Raw genomic sequence first — 18,624 nt, 5'->3', positions numbered from 1 at the left:
CCTATTTTTTTAACTTTGTGAGGTTTTGTTAGTATACTAACTAAATATATTTATAAGCGTCTGGATTTGATTGTCACTGTGATTGTTTGTGGATCATATATCAAATCATATTTCTCGCATATATCCTGTGAGGGAAAATGAGGGCAGCCATCAATAAGATCATCATCATCATCTTCGTGTTAAATTATTTGGCCGCATTGTTAAATACATATATGTTGTTTTGTTTTGTTTTTGTTCCAAACATTCTGTTTCTTTAGTGATCTTACGAAACCATGCAGTAATATACCAATATATAATGTATCGAGAATTCCGTTTATGTAAACTTGAATACAAGTCCAAGGACTCAATTTCCTCTCAATTAGCCTTCTGAACGAGGAAATTATGTAAAAAAAAAATAGAAAAGAGTAATATTGTTTGTTAATTTGTCTATGTTGTCCTGCACAAAATAAATGTAATAAACTAGTTATATTAGATAGGTTGGGAAGCTGTCGATGGTATATGCTATCTATTGATAAGACGAATGCTAGTTAGTAAAAGAAATTGCATTCCATAGAGCAATGAAATTTATTTCGTTAACATCATTTTCGAATCATGTATGCTTGCTCCTCGAACGAACACGGAAGATTATGCAAATGGTATGAAATACATGCTGGTTCCCGATAAAATCCTCTTTTCGAGAAAACTGCGACTCTATGCCCAAGAGGTTATTTTACGATCGCATTGAACTTCGCGATGGAAAGACGATCGGTGGAACACCGTATGTCTATCTCGTCTTTAATATCGTTGCAATAAGTGACGAACATCGTTCGAAGCGAAATCTACTATAGACGAAAGAATAAGCACGGATCCTTCACGTCGAAGATGCAAAATCGAACGTGCAATTCAACGATCGGCAGGCGCGCCATAAAAATTTGATGATTTATGATCTTCTCGCTCGCTTGCTCCAAGAAGTGCTCCGTGAAACCTCTGCTAATTCTGGTTTACGAACACGGGTATTAACGTACGTAAAATTCAATTCAATGCTAGCTTAATATTTTTCTTAACCCATCTGACGAAGCGTTCTATCATCAAGCACAACTGCCGCTTTGGTGATCTTTCGCGAAAAAAAAGCAAAAGATCGCCTCGGTGCACATCGGTGCAAGATGCAAGTCGGAGCAGATGCAAACGTTGAGGAGCTCGCGTCATGGTTGTGTTTGCAAGGGAGTTGGAAACATGAGGAAACCACACACACACACACACACACACACACACACATCGTAGATGTGGAGCACAAACGAATGGAATTCCGTTGCGACATTCGTTTTTGTTGTGACACACTTTAATCTTGCTTCAAATGTCGGGACACTTCTCCGAAGTTGAAGTTAACCAGTTATTCTTAAAGCGATTTGAATTACCAATCAAAATACACTGACATCTAACAGCTGTTTAAGGATGGAAATAATGAAATGAACCCTATTTCGTACGCCCATCGAATCTTACAGAAGAATTGTATCATTCGATTAGACGACATTTAATTTAAACCCAGCACCTGATGACGTCCCTTCTAATATCTCTGATTGGTAGGTGGTTGTGATCAATACAGATTTCAAGTCTGCATTTGACCTTCCTCTCAGGTCGCTGCTATAAGGTATAAGTTGAGAATTACTTTTCACTCCTCCTTTGTGGACCCTTCCGGGGTTCCTCAGGGAAGCGTCTCCTCCTGTTTTCCATTTTCATCAACGACGGCGTAAGTGCTCTTCCTGATGATGAGCTCCTGCTATATACCGACGATTTTAAGATTTTCCATCCTGTTTCCTGCCTTTTAGAGATCCCTTGATAAATTCAGAGCTCTTTCCCCCAAATGTTACGTCATGGCGTATTCATTCAGATAGACAGAGTGAACAGGACACTTGGCCTAATAACACGCATGTCGGCAGATATATAGCAAAAGCGTTATTCATTACGACAAGTTTCATTCAAAAAGCTCTCGAATAAAGGATGAGTAATGCAAAAATTGAAAAAAATACTTATACAAACAAAGCAAGGTGTATGTTAATGTCGTTAGGAATATATAAAAAAATACTTAAAAGTGGATGTTAACCAACAACGTTTTGAGAACCACTGATTTTAGCAAATGTGTTAAGGTGGTGGGAGGGTTGGGGGGGGGGGGGGGGTGTTTTTTGCTCTGGTTTTGTAAACTTTAACTGTTTTTCTGTGTGGAACGTTTCCTGGAGGACAGTGGGCTATGAGTCATTGTGAAAACGCTTGCAACGCTTTTTATTTCTTGCAAAGCGGATACAACATCCGGCCGTCTGTTGTGTGTGGTTTATTTTTAACTTTTAATAGTCGTATTCCACACAACGAGCAAAATCTGACAAGATTTTTTCTATGGCCTACCCTCCCGTTTCCACATTGCGGGCTTTTACAGAACACGGTAGAGTGCATGAATCAATCTGTCTCGCCTGTGGAACATTTGGAGAAGCCTGACCGAGTACGCACACCATCATGCACGATCGACACGTGCTTCCAACTGAGCTTGATATACACCACCAGTACCGTCCCTGAAACTAGTCATCTTTGGAACGTCGTAGGAAACACTTCACAGGCCAGTTTATCCCATCGAAGATGAATTCGTTTTCGGTAAGTTTGAAGACTGAAAGGCAAGGTTTGTTCTACCAAACTTAATCTTAACTTTCTGCCTTGATAGGAAAACCAACCACCGAATCAGGCTGCATCGCCGTACGTGGAGCAATTACTGGCGACAGGAATCAGTGCCATTTTTTTTCTGAGGCAGACACTGAACGAGCTAATGCAACAGAACTACATTCCTCTAAACCATGTTTTGGAAGATTTTTTAAGATCTAGCGTGAAGGCCATAGATGATATGTATGTCAAACTTCGCTATGAAGCTGAGTGCTATCGTGACATCCCGCAGTGTCTACAAGTGGCCTTAGCCACAGAACAGTATTGGATCATACCAAAGAATTTGATGGAAATAATTTTAACAAATTATCACAACATGTTGGAAATCGACGGCGAGGGAATATATTATCATGATTTTCAGTAAATGTAATCAAAATATTGTCTAACTTAAACAATAAATTATACATATACTTTAATACAATTGCTAAGATCATCGTATTTGTCGAATGATGTATAGATTGATAGAGGCGTCGTTAATGTATCCGAAATATGAACGTTTCAGATCCATAATATAGAAAGGCAAATAATGGATCATGCCGCGTAATTAGAAAGTTACCTCAAAGTCTTACATGTTCAAAATTTTAGAGTGCTATTTGATGTTTTACTGTTTAGTAAATTTATTTTCAATATCAATACATATTAAATATTCAATATTCAACTAAGATTGAGCAAGATTTACCGTGTGGCAATGCCATCTGAATAAACATGCTTTGTTCCTGGATTCTAGACAAGATTCATTAAACTGTGAAAACATTTAGAACAATCAACAGTAAAAATGTTGCACTACCATTTTCTTAGGGGCAGGATTCGGCCCTCGGGCCGAACTTTGACGAGCCCTGGGCTAAACAGTTCCCAGGCCCAACATATAGAAATTATTTTAGTCCTGACAAAGTCATATTAGCGAAAACGTGTCAAAGCAGCAGATTCCATCAAAAACAAATTTGTATTATTATTTTCTTTATTTGTGTATACCTTGACCCTTATCTCACACATATTTCACGATCACATCAAACTTCGCGTTTTCTGGAAAGGCGAGTTCGTCTTCCTAACTCGTCTCAAGCATTCTCTATAAAAATCAACGGAAAGGGCGCAAAGAAGATGGAATAAGACCGGATAATAATCCCACACGTCGAAGACAGTGCAAAATCGAACGAATAACTCAACGATCGGTCGGCGCGCCATAAAAATTGATGATTTATGGTCATCGCGCTCCCGCTTGATCCTCGCATCGTTCCACGTAAAGTTCCATCATCAAGCACAACTGCCGTTTTGGTGCTCTTTCGCGAAAAAAAAGCAAAAGATCGCCTCGGTGCACATCGGTGCAAGATGCAAGTCGGAGCAGATGCACACATTGGAGAGCTCGTGTCATGGTTGTGTTTGGAAAGGAGTTGGAAAACATTTAGAAACCATACACACACATCGTAGCAGTGGAGCACAAACACATAGATTGTTGGGGCAATTCCGTTAGTGCTAATCGTCTCGGATGTAAAGATCGTGTATTTGTTTCGCAGTGACTCACTTTAAGCTTTTGAAGTTATTTTTTCATGGTGCTACACTTGGGGGGCATGCTGTGCATGATGAGTTGAAGAGCAAACGAAACAGTTGATGGTACGGGTATGGAGAAGATGAAAAACTATACAAGATCATTGCACCCTTCAAATCAGCTTTGAATGACTTAGGAATTGACTGGTTTATACATATGGGGAAGTAATGTTTTCTTTGTTTTACTAAACTTTAAATGTTCTTCTGTGTTAATGGCTTCTGGAGAGTGGGGATATTTTATCTAATATACGAAAAGAAACTGCAAATGGTTTTTTTTATGTTTGCTCAGCGGATACAACATCCGGTCGTATGTTGCGTGTGGTTTATTTTTAACCTCAAACGATATGTTTTAACCGGATGCTATTCTTCGCATTCCATGCCTTTGCTTTGGGGTTCTTTACCACGCCTACTGCGTAATTTGATTCGCCATGGCCTTGGATGGGAACGCAAAAAAGACGCTCGTCTTGTATCAAATCGAAACTTCTGATGCTACACACAAATGTTCTGATGATAAGAAAGTTATCATCAAAGTTATTATTTGGGAGAAAATTTCAAAAAATGCTATCCCCGAAAGTTATTGGTACCACCAATTTTAATCGTCTATTCCTTCAATCAATCAGCATCTTTAAGTAGTCAAGAACACACATTCAAGAGCAATATAAACATCGAATAAGTTGAACACTATTTAGTTTACGATTTATGCGCTTGTTGTTACTGTTTACGTCTGCAAGGCGAAGTTTAATCGACTTAGACACTGACTTGGCCTACCAACACAATCATTGCTAAGATTTATCTTCACACCAGAGAAACCGTTTGTCGATCGGTGTTGATGCAATCGTTGGAGAATGCTTAACAACAAAACAAGTTGAAAGGCAGATGTAAAATGTCAGAAAATAAAATCTACTGAAAACAATACTCACCATTGTTCGCCGACACAAATCCGCCGATCGTAAGAGCCGTCTGAGACGAATGGAAAAGTAATAAAGATTTCGTGCCACGACGCAGATGCATTTCACTTACATTGATTTTCTTTCGTTTTTCAAAATATCATTGTTGAATGGTTAGCAATAATATAATAGCATTTATTGTACAAACAAAGCAGTTAGTTTCCGTCAGCGTAAACCTCCTCCAGCAGCTCGTAGAGGACCAGAAAATCTTCAACAATCGCCCTCAGTGTTCTCCATTTCCGCTCGTACTGAAGAATGCCCCTCAACCACTGCGGGGGATCACGAAATCGTGGACTAATAATTTTTAGTTCACCAAACATACAGTTTACTATGCCTATGTTCATCCTTAGCCAAAAGGCTAACGGTTGGTTGAGGTCTATTAGAATAACCCCATTCATTTGGGCGACCACAACTTGTATGTTGTGGAGCGCGTCAAGTGCTTTTTCTAACTGCGATGGCAAGCTTTCAGGTTCCTGTCACAAACGAAGGAGAACATTATATTTAGTCTAGACAGCAATATTATCCATCAAACTGTATACTCTTACCATATCAAAATCTAGGTCCATCTTTGGGAACAAAAAATTACTTGAATTGAGAGATTTTGCAGGCACACTTAACGAAGCGATGTTTCAGCAACGAATGGCTGTTATTTAGTCATCTTACCGCTCTTTAGCACCGCAAAGTCGTAGCAAGCCGCATCCGATCGTATAGTGGTGTGAGTACTCGAACATGTGAGTCAATCGTTTTTCCATTCTCCCCTTTATCCCGCCCCCTCCTTCCGTTCTTCTCTCCCTGAACATCCTTCTTGAGCCTTTCTAACGCATTGTATTCTGTCTTCTTCCAACAGCGCCGAGTTCAGTTATGTTTTCTTCGAGTCAGCTGCGATTGCTTTCTCTTCTCTTTGTTACTAACCTCGCTCGAAGCGGAAATTTACAAACAATAAAAAAAGCTGAAATACATGGTGGAATGAATTATGGTGGAATCTGTGACAACTCTTACATCATGATCGACAAATCCCAAGGACAGAAAGTAAATAAATGTTCGCGGGGCGCGAGTGGAAATGCATGGTTTATGGGGACAATCCCTTTACCACCAACCAATCTGGAAGTGAGAATCGTAAAATTTTCTCATTTTAACTCACGTGTAAAACTCGAAGGCCCTGAGTTCATGGCCGATTTTAACATTTAGTCGTCGATATATCGGATGGCTAACCAAGAAAAAAGACACTCCAAATTCCTTTTTCTAATTCGTTACTGATTTTTATTGATCAGAAATTATTCGTGGCCATCCAATTCAAAGCATTCTCATAATGCTCGAGTATTTGTAGTAAATAGGTTCGAAGTGTAGGCCATTCCTGCATGGCCATTACCATTCCAAAAGGTAAGTCAACAATGCTCCAGTAATTTTGAATTCCCGCATACTGCTGGTCGATTGTATGTATGCTGGCCCTTAAGATGTAGGGAAAATTGTTGACCAGAGGAAGGCCTCCCCTAGTCCTAAGCGCGTCAAGCGTCACAAAAATAGGAAGGTATGCTCGTCGCATGCTGCTAACAAGATGGCAAATCGCGACCTGCAAATGATACTGATAGTAATCCTGTGAAGCAGAAATCGAGCAACATGTTAAGAAAGAAAAGATAAACATTCTCACTCTACACTCACCTCATAAGACGGCATATTAGTAGCTTCGTCTACCACGGTTGCTCAATCAATGGCTGCTTTTCCGAGGAACTCTGGTTAAGTATGTTACCCTTCGATGGTATCCCTCGTCCAATTGTACGGTTGTGTGAGTGTGCTCAGATGTCGCGTCTCGGGCCTTTTGCTGACGAGTGGAACCTTCCTTCAAGTGCCTCGCTGCTTCTCCGTATTTCAAGAAAACCAGTGGTTCTTAAAAGGGTTTTAGCCGTCCATTGGCCACGTGTAGTTTTCAAATAAACCAAAATGAATTGCACAAATGTTTTATTTTCAAACACCAAACACGACATATCTAATATTTAATTTTCTTAACTGATTTGAATATTTTTAGAAGATTGGATTAACATTAAGCAAGAATTACTTGAAGAATGTAATTGCTAGCAAAAATCTATAGAACTATATGATGATTTGCAAATGATTTTGTCAAAAATGGTACTATTTTCATCTTAATTTATTACGCCCCATTTCTTGTCTCATAAAGTATACATATGTATGTTCCTCAGGCATTTTTGATCCATAAGCATTCGTTAGCGATTCAATGATTACTTATGGATATGGATTATGAATAATTTATCGAAGTTATGAAAAAATAAGCATACAAAATGTGGCTTGTTAAATTTTCATTTGAAAACAACACAGCGAGTGTTGATATTTAATTTCAGGAGCAAGAGCATTTTGTTACACTTTTATAATATCCCAACATTAAACAAAGGGAGCTATCTCCACTTGCATAAGCAAACTCCGTGCCAAAACTGGAATATTTTAAAAGAAGGGATACAACAACTTAAGTTTGAGAACCACTGTTTTTAAAAAAAGGGGGGTCTCATTCTCAGCTTTAAACGTTTTCTTTTTTTTTGGCTTGGAGCTGGTTTTTGTGTCATCGTAAAAAAACAAGAAAAGGGGTAAGAAAACTGCTTTTTGAATGTATTCGCACTATTTTTATAGTTTTTTTTTATAAGGTACACCAAATAAAAACTTCACTGTTGAGACTCAGGGTAGATCGTTTTATTACTTGCCACGCCTACTACGCAAATTGATTCGTCACGGTATAATTTAACGGCCATTATTAAATGTCTAGAAGAGTATGAATAGCTGCTAGGAGTGTGTTTGTCTGGAAGGGGGAAGGGGTAGAGGGAGGGGGGGGGGGGGGGTTAGTGCATTGAATAAGCTAATAGTTGGAACCCCCTTCAGCTTTATGGTTTATGTTATTAACGCGACTGTTTACGTCTAAAATTCGCGATTTGTGTCTCCATAATCGTGCCACACCAGCACATTTAACGCCTTCATATGTTCTTCCACACCAGGGAAACCGGTGTCAGTGATGAAGCAATCGTTCGAGAATACGTGACATCTGTAAAATGACCTAGTTGAAGGGCAGACGGAAAACTTAAGAAAAAAACTACCAAAAACAATGCTGAACGTTGTTCACGTCGAAAAATGCTCCAGCAATACCAGCCGTCCCTTTCACAACTTCCACAAAGGGTATTTTACGATCACGTTCAACTTCGCGTTCGCTGGAAAGACGATCGAAGATAGCCCGTTTGTTTGGCTCGCTTCAGACATCGAAGAAGAACGAACAAGCACGGATAGCAATCGTCCACGTCGAATATGCATTCCCGAACGATTAACTCCATGATCGGTAGGTGCGCCATAAAAATTAATGATTTATGGTCGTCTCGCATCCGCTCACTCTCTCGAGTGCTCCGTGAAAGCTCGACTAATTGTCATTTACGAACATGGATATGAAAATACACACGAAACATTTGACTTAATGCTAGCTCAACTCTATTCTTACCACTTTTCACAGAAGCATTCCATCACCAAGCACTATCACCGCTTCGATGTTGCGTGAAAGATCGCCTCGGTTCAAGTTGGTGCAAGATGCAAACGTTGGAGAATTCATGACATATGGTGTCATGCTTGTGTATGGAAGGGAGATGGAAAACATTATGCAGAGGGTCACAAGCATATGCATTGTCGGGAAAATTCCGATGCCGCAAACCAACCCGGATGTGAAAGTCGTAAAATTTTCTCGCCATGACACCCTTGCGTGCTTGTAAGATTTTTCTCGTTCCGTTACAATCGGAGGTACTGTTGTTTATTAGGAGTACACGGTTTCAACTTTTCGAACAGCAAAGTGACGGTGGTTTGGATGTGAAAAATTTGAATGGAAACACGGTCTTGTCATCGATTATAAATATTTCTTTCTTCCTGCTGGTTTTAAAAATGAGATTTATTGCTTTTACATATGTTATCATTCTGACCAATTATTATACTCATATAGACCTTCACCGTACAGATGGAGCGCCAGTTCGTATGGCCAAAGAAAATCTTCCATAAACTGTCCGTACTCTTTCCATTTGGGCTCAGCATTCAAAGCACGGGTAAGCCAGGAGGGGCGGTTCGGATAGTTAACAAGCTCGCGATGAAGTATTCGGTACAATTCATCTACCCTAGAAATCATACACCAAATGGAGTATGCCCAACGGAATTTCAGTGGGATCTGGATTCGCAAGTTCAGCTCGATGACAGTGCGTCGAATGCACATATAGTAGTAGCATCCTTCAGCGTACAATTCCGACAAGTGTGGTGGCGGAAGGTCATCCCCTGGGACCTTAGAGCCGTGGAGGGAGAGAGGAAGCCGTAACTAGCAGAAGCAGAAAGCTGAAGGTTCTTACCATTTGCTTACCAATTGCATTTTTGATGGAGAAGTTTTGGACCCGAAGTTTTTAAGCTACTGGAAGTTGGTCTAGCTCAAGCAAAGCGCAGGCCACGACTGGCTACTTAAAAGCCCAACATTGATCTCGTAGGTAAGTGGGCTTACGATGGAAGCATGAGTCGATCGTGCAGTGGTGATCGTTGTTTTTCTCTCTTTTTAGCACGACATGTTCGCATAACAACATAGGCTAGCACGATGTGTCCATCTCCCTTCACCATCATTCTCTTCCATATCCCCACTACTCAACGATCATAACGTCGAGGAATACGTTACTCTAGCACATTCCATTTACTTAGATTATTCACTCATTGGAGCTGTTTTGAGTTATTTATTGTTCAAAATTAACATTCCTTAGGATTTGTTGAAAACTAAGACGATGCAAAAATTATGTTTTAACAGAAGAATTGAGCTGTAATAACTTTTCATGTAGTATTAACAGTTTCCATTTTTACAGTTATACATCTTTTGTGGGTGTTAGAATTACAAAAAAAATGGATTCGAATATTCTTTCCACATTGTGGTTGAGGTTTACTAGCTGACTTGACTATATAAAATTTTTGATTAAACATAACATAAGTGTTGTCTAGTATGAGAGGAGGGAGGAGGAATGGAAAAATTACTGTCCATGAGTGTTCATATTTAACTCCACAGCTTATGTTCATATATTTTCCAAATTTTCTCAAAGCAAAACCATTTTGTAGCAATAAGAAAGGCAACAAATTAAAAGCTTGAAATCAAAAAGTCATACTTAATTTCAAAGCTGGGATCGGCATGTTTGTTCTGAAGTTCGATGGCATCATTTAGGCGCTTGTTAAACTTGGGAAAAGAAAAATTATCATTCATATCTCCTTTCTCGCTCTTGCCGCTTTCGGGTCACGACCTTTAACATTCACTGAATCGAGTACGCCTACTTCCCCCTTTTGTCAATTCGGCCATCTTTGTGTATCATTTGGAAAATAGAAAAATAAATCGAAAAAGGGAACTTCAACGGGAAGGGAACTTATCATTCGAGAAAATCATAAAAAAACAAACAGGAATTTTGTATACACATTGCTTTATTCAGCTATTTTTTCTACGGCTTATAAGATGCTGTTCCTTGTGAATACAAAAGAGAGTATACAACTAAAAAGTGTGTTAAAATAATTGTGAGTATAGGTTAAACGTGTAGAAATCAATAAAAAGGCTAAATAAATGTTATTGAAACAACGCTGTACACTAAAATTTATCCTTTGATAAAATAATTATCTTTCTTTGTTACCCTTCTTTATTTTTTAATTACCCTTCTTTATTTTTTTAAACAATTGAATTTTTGTATCTTACAGCGTTTTACGATAGAACTCATAGCTTTTGCCATTGATCTCAACATTTTCGGTTTCGATGTCAACTCTTTAGCGGACTTACTCACACACACAGCCATATTCTCAACACCTTGTGTGTGGATGTCAACTCATGCCGCTTCATTCTGATAAACGTCAAACTCGTGTGCGTTTGTTTTGGTTTGTAAACAACCTCGGTGAAACAGTTCAATGCGGCCACCCTAAACACAAATCTACATTTGTGTACATGTTTATAAAATGTAAAATTCATACAAACTACTTCTTCCTTCTATCGATACTGTTGCAGCTCCGCATTGAACTGTTTCACCGAGGTTGTTTACAAACCAAAACAAACGCACACGAGTTTGACGTTTATCAGAATGAAGCGGCATGAGTTGACATCCACACACAAGGTGTTGAGAATATGGCTGTGTGTGTGAGTAAGTCCGCTAAAGAGTTGACATCGAAACCGAAAATGTTGAGATCAATGGCAAAAGCTATGAGTTCTATCGTAAAACGCTGTAAATAAGATCAGCAAATATTTATGTAAAATTTTTCTGATGCCTTTGCAAGAATTTCACCAGTCGTTTCCAAAACGCTACAACTTCAAAAAAATTTGAAGAATTTATGATGTTTAGAGACAACGTTGATGTTTTGTATATTTGTTGATTATCTTTTAGTTTTTCGTTTTTTTACACACTTCTCCATTACCCCACTAATTCGGTGTAAGGGAAAAAATTGGGCGCAAAAGCTCCCAGAGGCAGCCCCTTGGCGATTGCACTAGCGGGTACGCTTCGTTTACCGTGCCCTTTATAGAATTATCTAGTCCATTACGTATGTTTTAATCCATTGATTTTGCTCCACGGTAGAATCTCCAGACAGAATCACATAATCTCCGTTGAATTCGTTGGCATGCTTGTTTTGTGTGTGTTTCTTCAGCTCGCCCTTCGTCTTATAGGTATTGCCACAGATTCCGCATATGAAATTTCGCTCCGATGAGTGGGTCAGCATGTGCGCCTGCAGATATCGTGCCATTTTGAAGCTCTTCTTACACAGTGCACAGCTGTAACTGCTCCCCGTGTCACTGTGCGTCAGCAAATGTCGGCGATACATGGCACTGTGCCGAAAGCTTCGGTCGCACACCTCGCAGCGGTACGGTTTCTCTCCTGTGTGCACCGTCATGTGCTCCCGCAGATTAGCTACGAACGGGAACTCTTTTTTGCACACCTCGCATTTGTGCATCGTCATATGCTTGGTGCGCTTGTGCATGTACATAGTTCGGTACGTTTCGGCCGTATAGTTGCAGCCTGGATAAGAGCAACTCTGCTTGTCTTCGGGAAGAAGGGCCGATTTTCGAATTCTTTCTTTCGAAGAACGTCCCTCCACATGATGCGTCTCCTGATGCAGCTTGAGTCGGGAATTGTCCACAAACGAACGACCACATTCGTCGCACTTGTGGGGCCGTTCGCCGGTATGCACAACTCTTTGGTGGGTTAAACGATTGTACGATGTGCTGAATAATTTTTCACAGTACAAACATTTATATTTTTTCTCACCCTTGTGGGATGCTTCGTGCCGTCGGAGTGAACTATTGGACCCCAACGCACGATCGCACATCGAGCACTTGAACTGACCGCTTAGTTCGTTGCGATGATAGGCCACGTGCCGATTGAACATCGTTCGCTGGAAGTATTGCTTACCGCAGTACTCACAAGTCAATCCCTTTTCGGCAATCCCATGGCTGGACCAGTAGTGTGTTTTCAACTTCAGATCGGTACAAAATCGCCGATAGCACTTGTCGCACTTGTATGGCATACTATGCATCCGAAAATGGGCGTTCAGCTGATTGGTGGTTTTCAATACAGCCGGCTTATCCTTCCCCGAGTTATCTGCTGCTGCATTGCCTTCGTTGCATTCCTCGCAATGGTACGGCAACATCGGAATATGATCCCGCAGGTGAAAATCTCGTTCCATTAGGGTATCGTGCTTCTTGTCACATACGTAACACGTTGTTAATGGAAAGGAATTCTGTGCTTCCGCCTCTAGTCGGTATCTTTTTCGATTACACGCTAGGCTGTATGCTCTTGCCCTTTCACGTAAGATTTCTGCTTTACGTTTTCGTGCCTCTTCACCGCTTAGAGAAAGGTGTTTCCAAGATATTCTTTTCTTCCGCTTTTTATCTAACGTTCTCGTAGCATGGGGTTGAAATTCCGACGTTATGCTTTTTTCGTAGGGCTTCTCTACTTCTGCCAAAATTTCTTCTGCACCATCTTCCAGTTTTACACTCCTATCAGCTTCCTTACCTTGAGTGTCCGACTTGAAGACCGAATGATCATTTGAATCGACATTTTCCAACCGATGTTCCTCGTCATCCTCATGATCAACCTCAGCATCTTCATGGCATGGCTCGCCGTTCGAAGCAGTATCATAAGACTCATTCGGTAGGAATTCAACCGTACCCTCACGAAAGTAGTCCATTATTTTCTCTTCAGCTACCAGTCGAACAAGAAGCTCCGATTGTGCGATAAACTGTTGCCGAATATCACACGCTTGTTCTAATTTATGTTTACACTCCACACATATAACCGTCGGGAGTTCATCATAGTTTTCAGTCTGGCAAAATAAATGCGATTACTGAATAATAATGATTTGAATGTTAAACGCGTAACTTACTTCGAACGCAGTTAGTTGTATGAGCATATCGAGGATTGTGTTGTTCTGCACCTGAGAGTAGATTGAAATCAACGACTCAGATTCGTAACAATTTAGGCAAATTCTACAAAAATGATCACGGTACTTCAAGAGCTCCAAAAAGGAATCTATCTGTACAGAATCGTCGGCATCTGAAACGAAACAACAAATTGAACCATTTAGCATAAATTGACAAATAAGCTGAAATTCGAGAAATTGCCAGTGGGCAAGCTGAAAGAAACCTTATCTTTACTCTATTATTATAAGTCTATTAAGTATTGAATTTGTTAAATAAACGCCATACTGATTTAAAATGATTCTCTGATTTGGATGGTTCAGTTTTGATTAAATAACTCTGATCAGCTTTCAGTTCCGGCTGTTGAAATGTTTCGCTTGTGCGAAGTGTTTGCATTGTTAGTCCATACCTGCACTATTCGCTTCTCTCTTTACGATTGTGGCATGGCTTTCTTCTGTATTCGGCTCTCTCTTAACACATTCCGGATAAGGCGGGCTTTGAAAAATTGATGGAATAGCTAAAAGAAAGTTGAAAGAAAACATCTTAATAGTCAAATATGTTCCTACCATCCCATTTAACGATGCTGGGCATGAACTAGCCCATTCAAAATAATTACCATAAAATGTGCCGCACCATACTTACCATTTGGAAAAAGCATTCTCGATCGCTTTTTGTTTTCTACTAGTGAGGAGAATTGATAATCCTCATTTCGGAAATGGTTTGAGCATATTCCAAAATATGCGGACGGCTTCCAGTTTTCGTCCTGGCGACAAAACCTCACCCACTGTTGGTACAAAGCTTGTTGTTGGGGGAATGAATGAATAATAACTTCCACATTTGTCTTGCCAGCACGGTAGCGGCTCCTTTTACAGTTCTGCACTGCACACTTTGACATCGTAAAATCTAGACAATTATAACTGGGAGAAACGTGTAAAAAGAGTATGTTGAATAAAATAACAACGCGCTCGATTTATCAACCAAGCAGCATCAAAACAAAGCGCTAAGCGAATTATCGTAGCGCTGGCTCCGACTGACAACAACCTACTTCTCGAATCTGTCATGAATTGCCAAGATTTATATAACATTTTAGTTCAAATTAAATACCAGTAAACATTTAAATGTTAACTTAAAATGTCGTTTTTCGTTTTTATTTCGTCCGCCGTTTTTCATCACCATTTCTACTTCAAAATGTTTGTTCTTTTTGTGTTTCTTTAGGTCACCTTTTCTCTTGAAGCCATATATATATAATCGTAGAACAGTTGTTGTAACAAAATTTCAATAAAATCAAAATTTTCCAATGGTTTATGATCGCCAAAAAATGTTACGTTGATTGATAAATGGATTGTTTATTTTATTTATCAAAAGCAAACTGGTTTTCACCACAATCCTAACCCTCATTGCAAGTTTTCATCTTCATTTTTAATTTCATTATTTTCGTCGCTATGTTTGCGCTGAATATGTTTCGTTAGTTCGCCTTTTGTTTTGTAGCTATTTCCACAGCTTTCACAAGAAAACTTCCGTTCCGATGAATGGGTAAGCATGTGTTGCCTCAGTCTCGCCGGTAGACTGAAACTCTTTTGGCAGATCTCGCAGGCAAAGTTGCTGTCCGTGGAGTGCGTTTTCAAATGGTTACGAAGAATATGCGCGGTCCGATAGCTTCGGTCGCATATACTGCATGGATACGGTTTCTCACCCGTGTGCAGCCTTGAGTGTTCGTTCAATTGATTCGCGAAAGCAAACGACTTTTTACACACCTCACATTGATACACAGGTCTATGCTTCGCTCGCCTGTGCACATACATTGCGCTGTAGGTACTAGCCGTATAGTCACAACCCGGATACGGACAATGCCCATCCTTGCTGGGAAGCAGGGCGACCTTCAACCTGCTTCGGTATTTCGGAGGCTTCACGTGGCCAGGGGTACATATGTGCCTCAATAGTGCGTTTCTTTGAGAAAATGCTCGACCACACTCTAGGCACTTATGCGGTCTTTCCCCAGTATGACTTCTATGGTGAATGAGCAGATTATATGACCTGCTGTACGAATTATCGCAGTACATACATTTATATCTTTTCTCGCCCGTGTGAGTTACTTCATGTCGTTTGAGACAATCCTTTGTCCCAAACGTGCGGTCACAAATCAAGCATTTATACTGACCACTTAGTTCGTTTCGGTGATTGGCGACATGGGTCCGGAAAGTGGTTCTATCAAAATATTGCTTTCCACAATATTCGCAAGTGAATCCAGTGTCTACGAAAGCATGCACATTGCTCACGTGGGCGTTAAGTTTTGTAGTAGTAATAAACCGCCGATAGCATTTGTCGCACTTGTGTGGCAATCGGTGCATCCTAAAATGCAAATTCAACTTATTTAAAGTTTTCAATTCCAATGGTTGATACTTTTCGTCAGCCTCTGTAGCCTCAGTTTTGTTGCTTTCCACCATACATTCATAACATTCGTAAGGGAGCATCGGGATATGTTCTCGCATGTGAAAATTGCATTCCATCATTGAATCGTGCTGCTTGTCGCAAACGTAACACGTGGTAAATGGAAACATTCTGCGAGCTTCTTCTTCCAACCGGTTTGTTTTTTTGATGACCTTTCTTCCTTGCTGAGCTTTAAGTGCTTGTCGCTGTTCAGCCTTAAGTTTTCGTTCCATTGGTTTTTCTTTTTCATACTCGACCATAGTTTCCGGTGTACTGCTGCGATTACAAGCGTCTTCTATTTCTGCTTCACTTTCAGCAAAACAATTTTGCTGTTTATCGTCATTATTTTCAACAGGATTTTCGACCTTGGTGTAGCATGAATGATTTTTTGGATCGGATGTATCCGACTCGTGCTGCTCGACGTCATTTTTGTTTGTTTCCGTATTATGTTCGTTCAATGTTCCTGCACTACGCTGTAAGGTTGCATTATCGTTCGACACCAGCTGGTTGGCCGAAAGATTTCTGTATGCCTGATTTATGTCAGTAAATATGAATTGTTTTGGTGCTTTGAGTTTGATCGATTTTGTGATGAAATTGTTCGAGGTCGGACTATGAATCGGAACTAGCGTTTTGGTTGAAGGATATCCGCATGTCTCATCTGTATCAGCAAATATGAATCGCGTAGGTGCTATAGGCTTAATCGATGTTTGAGCCTTAGTTACAGCACTATGATAGTACTCAGCCAATTTATTCTCGGCCACCAGTTGCACCAAAAATTCTGCTTTTGCTATGAATTCCTGGCGAACATTAAACGCCTGCACTAAACATATTTTACACTCCAAACATATAACGCTTGGGAATGCATTATTATATTCTGTCTGTGAAATAAAGAAAAAGGATATTAGTTCCACTTCACTGTACAATAAATGTAAGCGATGCGTTTGTGTTACTTACTTCGAAGGCCGTTAGATGTACAAACATATCGAGAAGGGTCGTGTTCTGTATTTTCGACTCGATCGAAATTGCGGAATTGTCTTGGCAGGGTTTCAAACAAGTTCTACAAAATTGATCACGATACTTCAGAACAACCGAGTCGAATGGATTGCTTTCGCCAACAGTCGCTTCTTGAAGTTGTTTCGTATTAACGCACTTTTTGATAGATGGGACCGCCACAGCATCTAAAATGAAAACGACATAAGCATGATACTTTTTGGAGATTTGGTGAGTAATCTATTTTTAGAAGCTTAGAAGAATAACAACTTGAACCATTTAGCATCAATTTCAAAAAACTTGCAGTTTGCAAGATGAAATAAAAGTCTATTAAATATGACTTTCTTAGATAAACACCATACTGATTTGAAATGGTTCTCTGATTTGGGTGGTTCAGTTTTGATTAAATAACTCTAATCAGTTTTCAGTTCCGGCTGTTCGCAAGACATTCTAGTGTTGTTTGAAGTATCTTATTCTCGTCGCTTGTGAAGTATTTGCATTGTTAGTCCATACCTGCAATATTCGCTTCTCTCTTTACGATTGTGGCATGACTTTCACCTGTATTCTGCTCTTTTTTTACACATTGCGAAAAAGGCAGGCTTTTAAAAATTGATGGAATTGCTAAAATAAAGTTAAGAGAAACCATCTTATTAGTCAAACGTATCGCAAGCTAATCCCAACAACTATTACTTCCATCCCAATTAACGATGTTGGGGACATGGACTAGCCATTGAAATTGACTTACCATTTGGAAAAAGTATTCTCCATCGCTTTTTGTTTTCTACTAGTGAGGAGACTTGATAATCTTCATTTCGGAAATGGTTAGAGCATATCCCAATATGTTTGGACGGCTCCCAATTTTTGTCCTGTCGACAAAACTTCACCCACTTTTGGTACAAAGCTTGTTGTTGGGGGAATGAATGGATTATAATATCCACATTTGTCTTGCTAGCACGGTACCGGGTGATTTTACAGTTCTGCACTGCACACTTTGACATTGTAAAATCTAGACAATTATAACTGGGAGAAATGTGTAAAAAGAGTATGCTGAATAAAATCTATTGACCGCTTACCAACCGAGCAGCATCAAAACAAAGCGCTAGCTCCGACTGGCTTCATCTCGAATCTGTCATGAATTGTCAAGATTTATTTAACATGTCAATTCAATTCAAATACCGTTACGCGTTATTTGCGTTATGAGCGCCGGGGCTCAACACCTCGACGGCGTGGGTTCGAATCCCAACCGAGACCGGACCCTCCCCTGTACGAGAGGACTGACTATCCACGTACTACAACAGGGAAACAAGTCTCGTAAGCCCTTAACGGGCAGGCATGACCAAGAGGTCTTTACGCCAAGAAGAAGAAGAAGCCGCATCGAGCGGAAATGTGTGAAATATGATAGCGGCATTTTGCTTTCTCACCATGTTGCGCGATATACGGCAGGAAGATACAACACAACGATTTGTAGGCATTCTGTTTTCTGAAATATATAATTACATTACGCTTACAGCGTTTGTAGTCCGTACTTACTCTATTACCTTATTATGAACAATTGTCTGCTCGCGAAGCTAAGACAAATTGTCTTACACTGTTACCATTGAT

At 39.9% G+C, this 18,624-nt stretch overlaps 2 protein-coding genes across 2 annotated transcripts; both read right to left on the bottom strand.

Moving 5' to 3' along the window:
* Positions 1-11,685: 11,685 nt before the first annotated feature.
* LOC131293146 (zinc finger protein 568-like) lies at positions 11,686-13,726 on the bottom strand. Its single transcript, XM_058321224.1, has 2 exons — positions 13,572-13,726; positions 11,686-13,511 (listed from the first exon to the last, which is right to left on the bottom strand). Exons 1-2 carry the CDS (start codon positions 13,596-13,598, stop codon positions 11,721-11,723), a joined length of 1,818 nt encoding a protein of 605 aa, XP_058177207.1. The 5' UTR covers positions 13,599-13,726; the 3' UTR covers positions 11,686-11,720.
* Positions 13,727-14,996: 1,270 nt separating this feature from the next.
* Positions 14,997-16,673, bottom strand: LOC131282373 (zinc finger protein 709-like). Its single transcript, XM_058311811.1, has one exon. The coding sequence runs from the start codon at positions 16,290-16,292 to the stop codon at positions 15,000-15,002; it is 1,293 nt and encodes a 430-aa protein (XP_058167794.1). The 5' UTR covers positions 16,293-16,673; the 3' UTR covers positions 14,997-14,999.
* Between the last annotated feature and the right edge of the window lie 1,951 nt (positions 16,674-18,624).

Source organism: Anopheles ziemanni, chromosome 2, assembly GCF_943734765.1.
Source record: "Anopheles ziemanni chromosome 2, idAnoZiCoDA_A2_x.2, whole genome shotgun sequence".
Classification (NCBI taxonomy): domain Eukaryota; kingdom Metazoa; phylum Arthropoda; class Insecta; order Diptera; family Culicidae; genus Anopheles; species Anopheles ziemanni.
The sequence above is the reverse complement of the archived record's forward strand: the minus strand, read 5'-3'. Positions and strand labels throughout refer to the sequence as shown.

Excerpts from the sequence above, each read along its gene's own strand:
- LOC131293146 (XM_058321224.1), bottom strand. The coding sequence starts at position 13,598 with ATGCTCATACAACTAACTGCGTTCGAA. Across the intron at positions 13,512-13,571 it reads TACAACTAACTGCGTTCGAA|ACTGAAAACTATGATGAACT; the intron begins GTAAGTTACGCG and ends TTATTTTGCCAG.
- LOC131282373 (XM_058311811.1), bottom strand. The coding sequence starts at position 16,292 with ATGGTCGAGTATGAAAAAGAAAAACCAATGGAACGAAAACTTAAGGCT.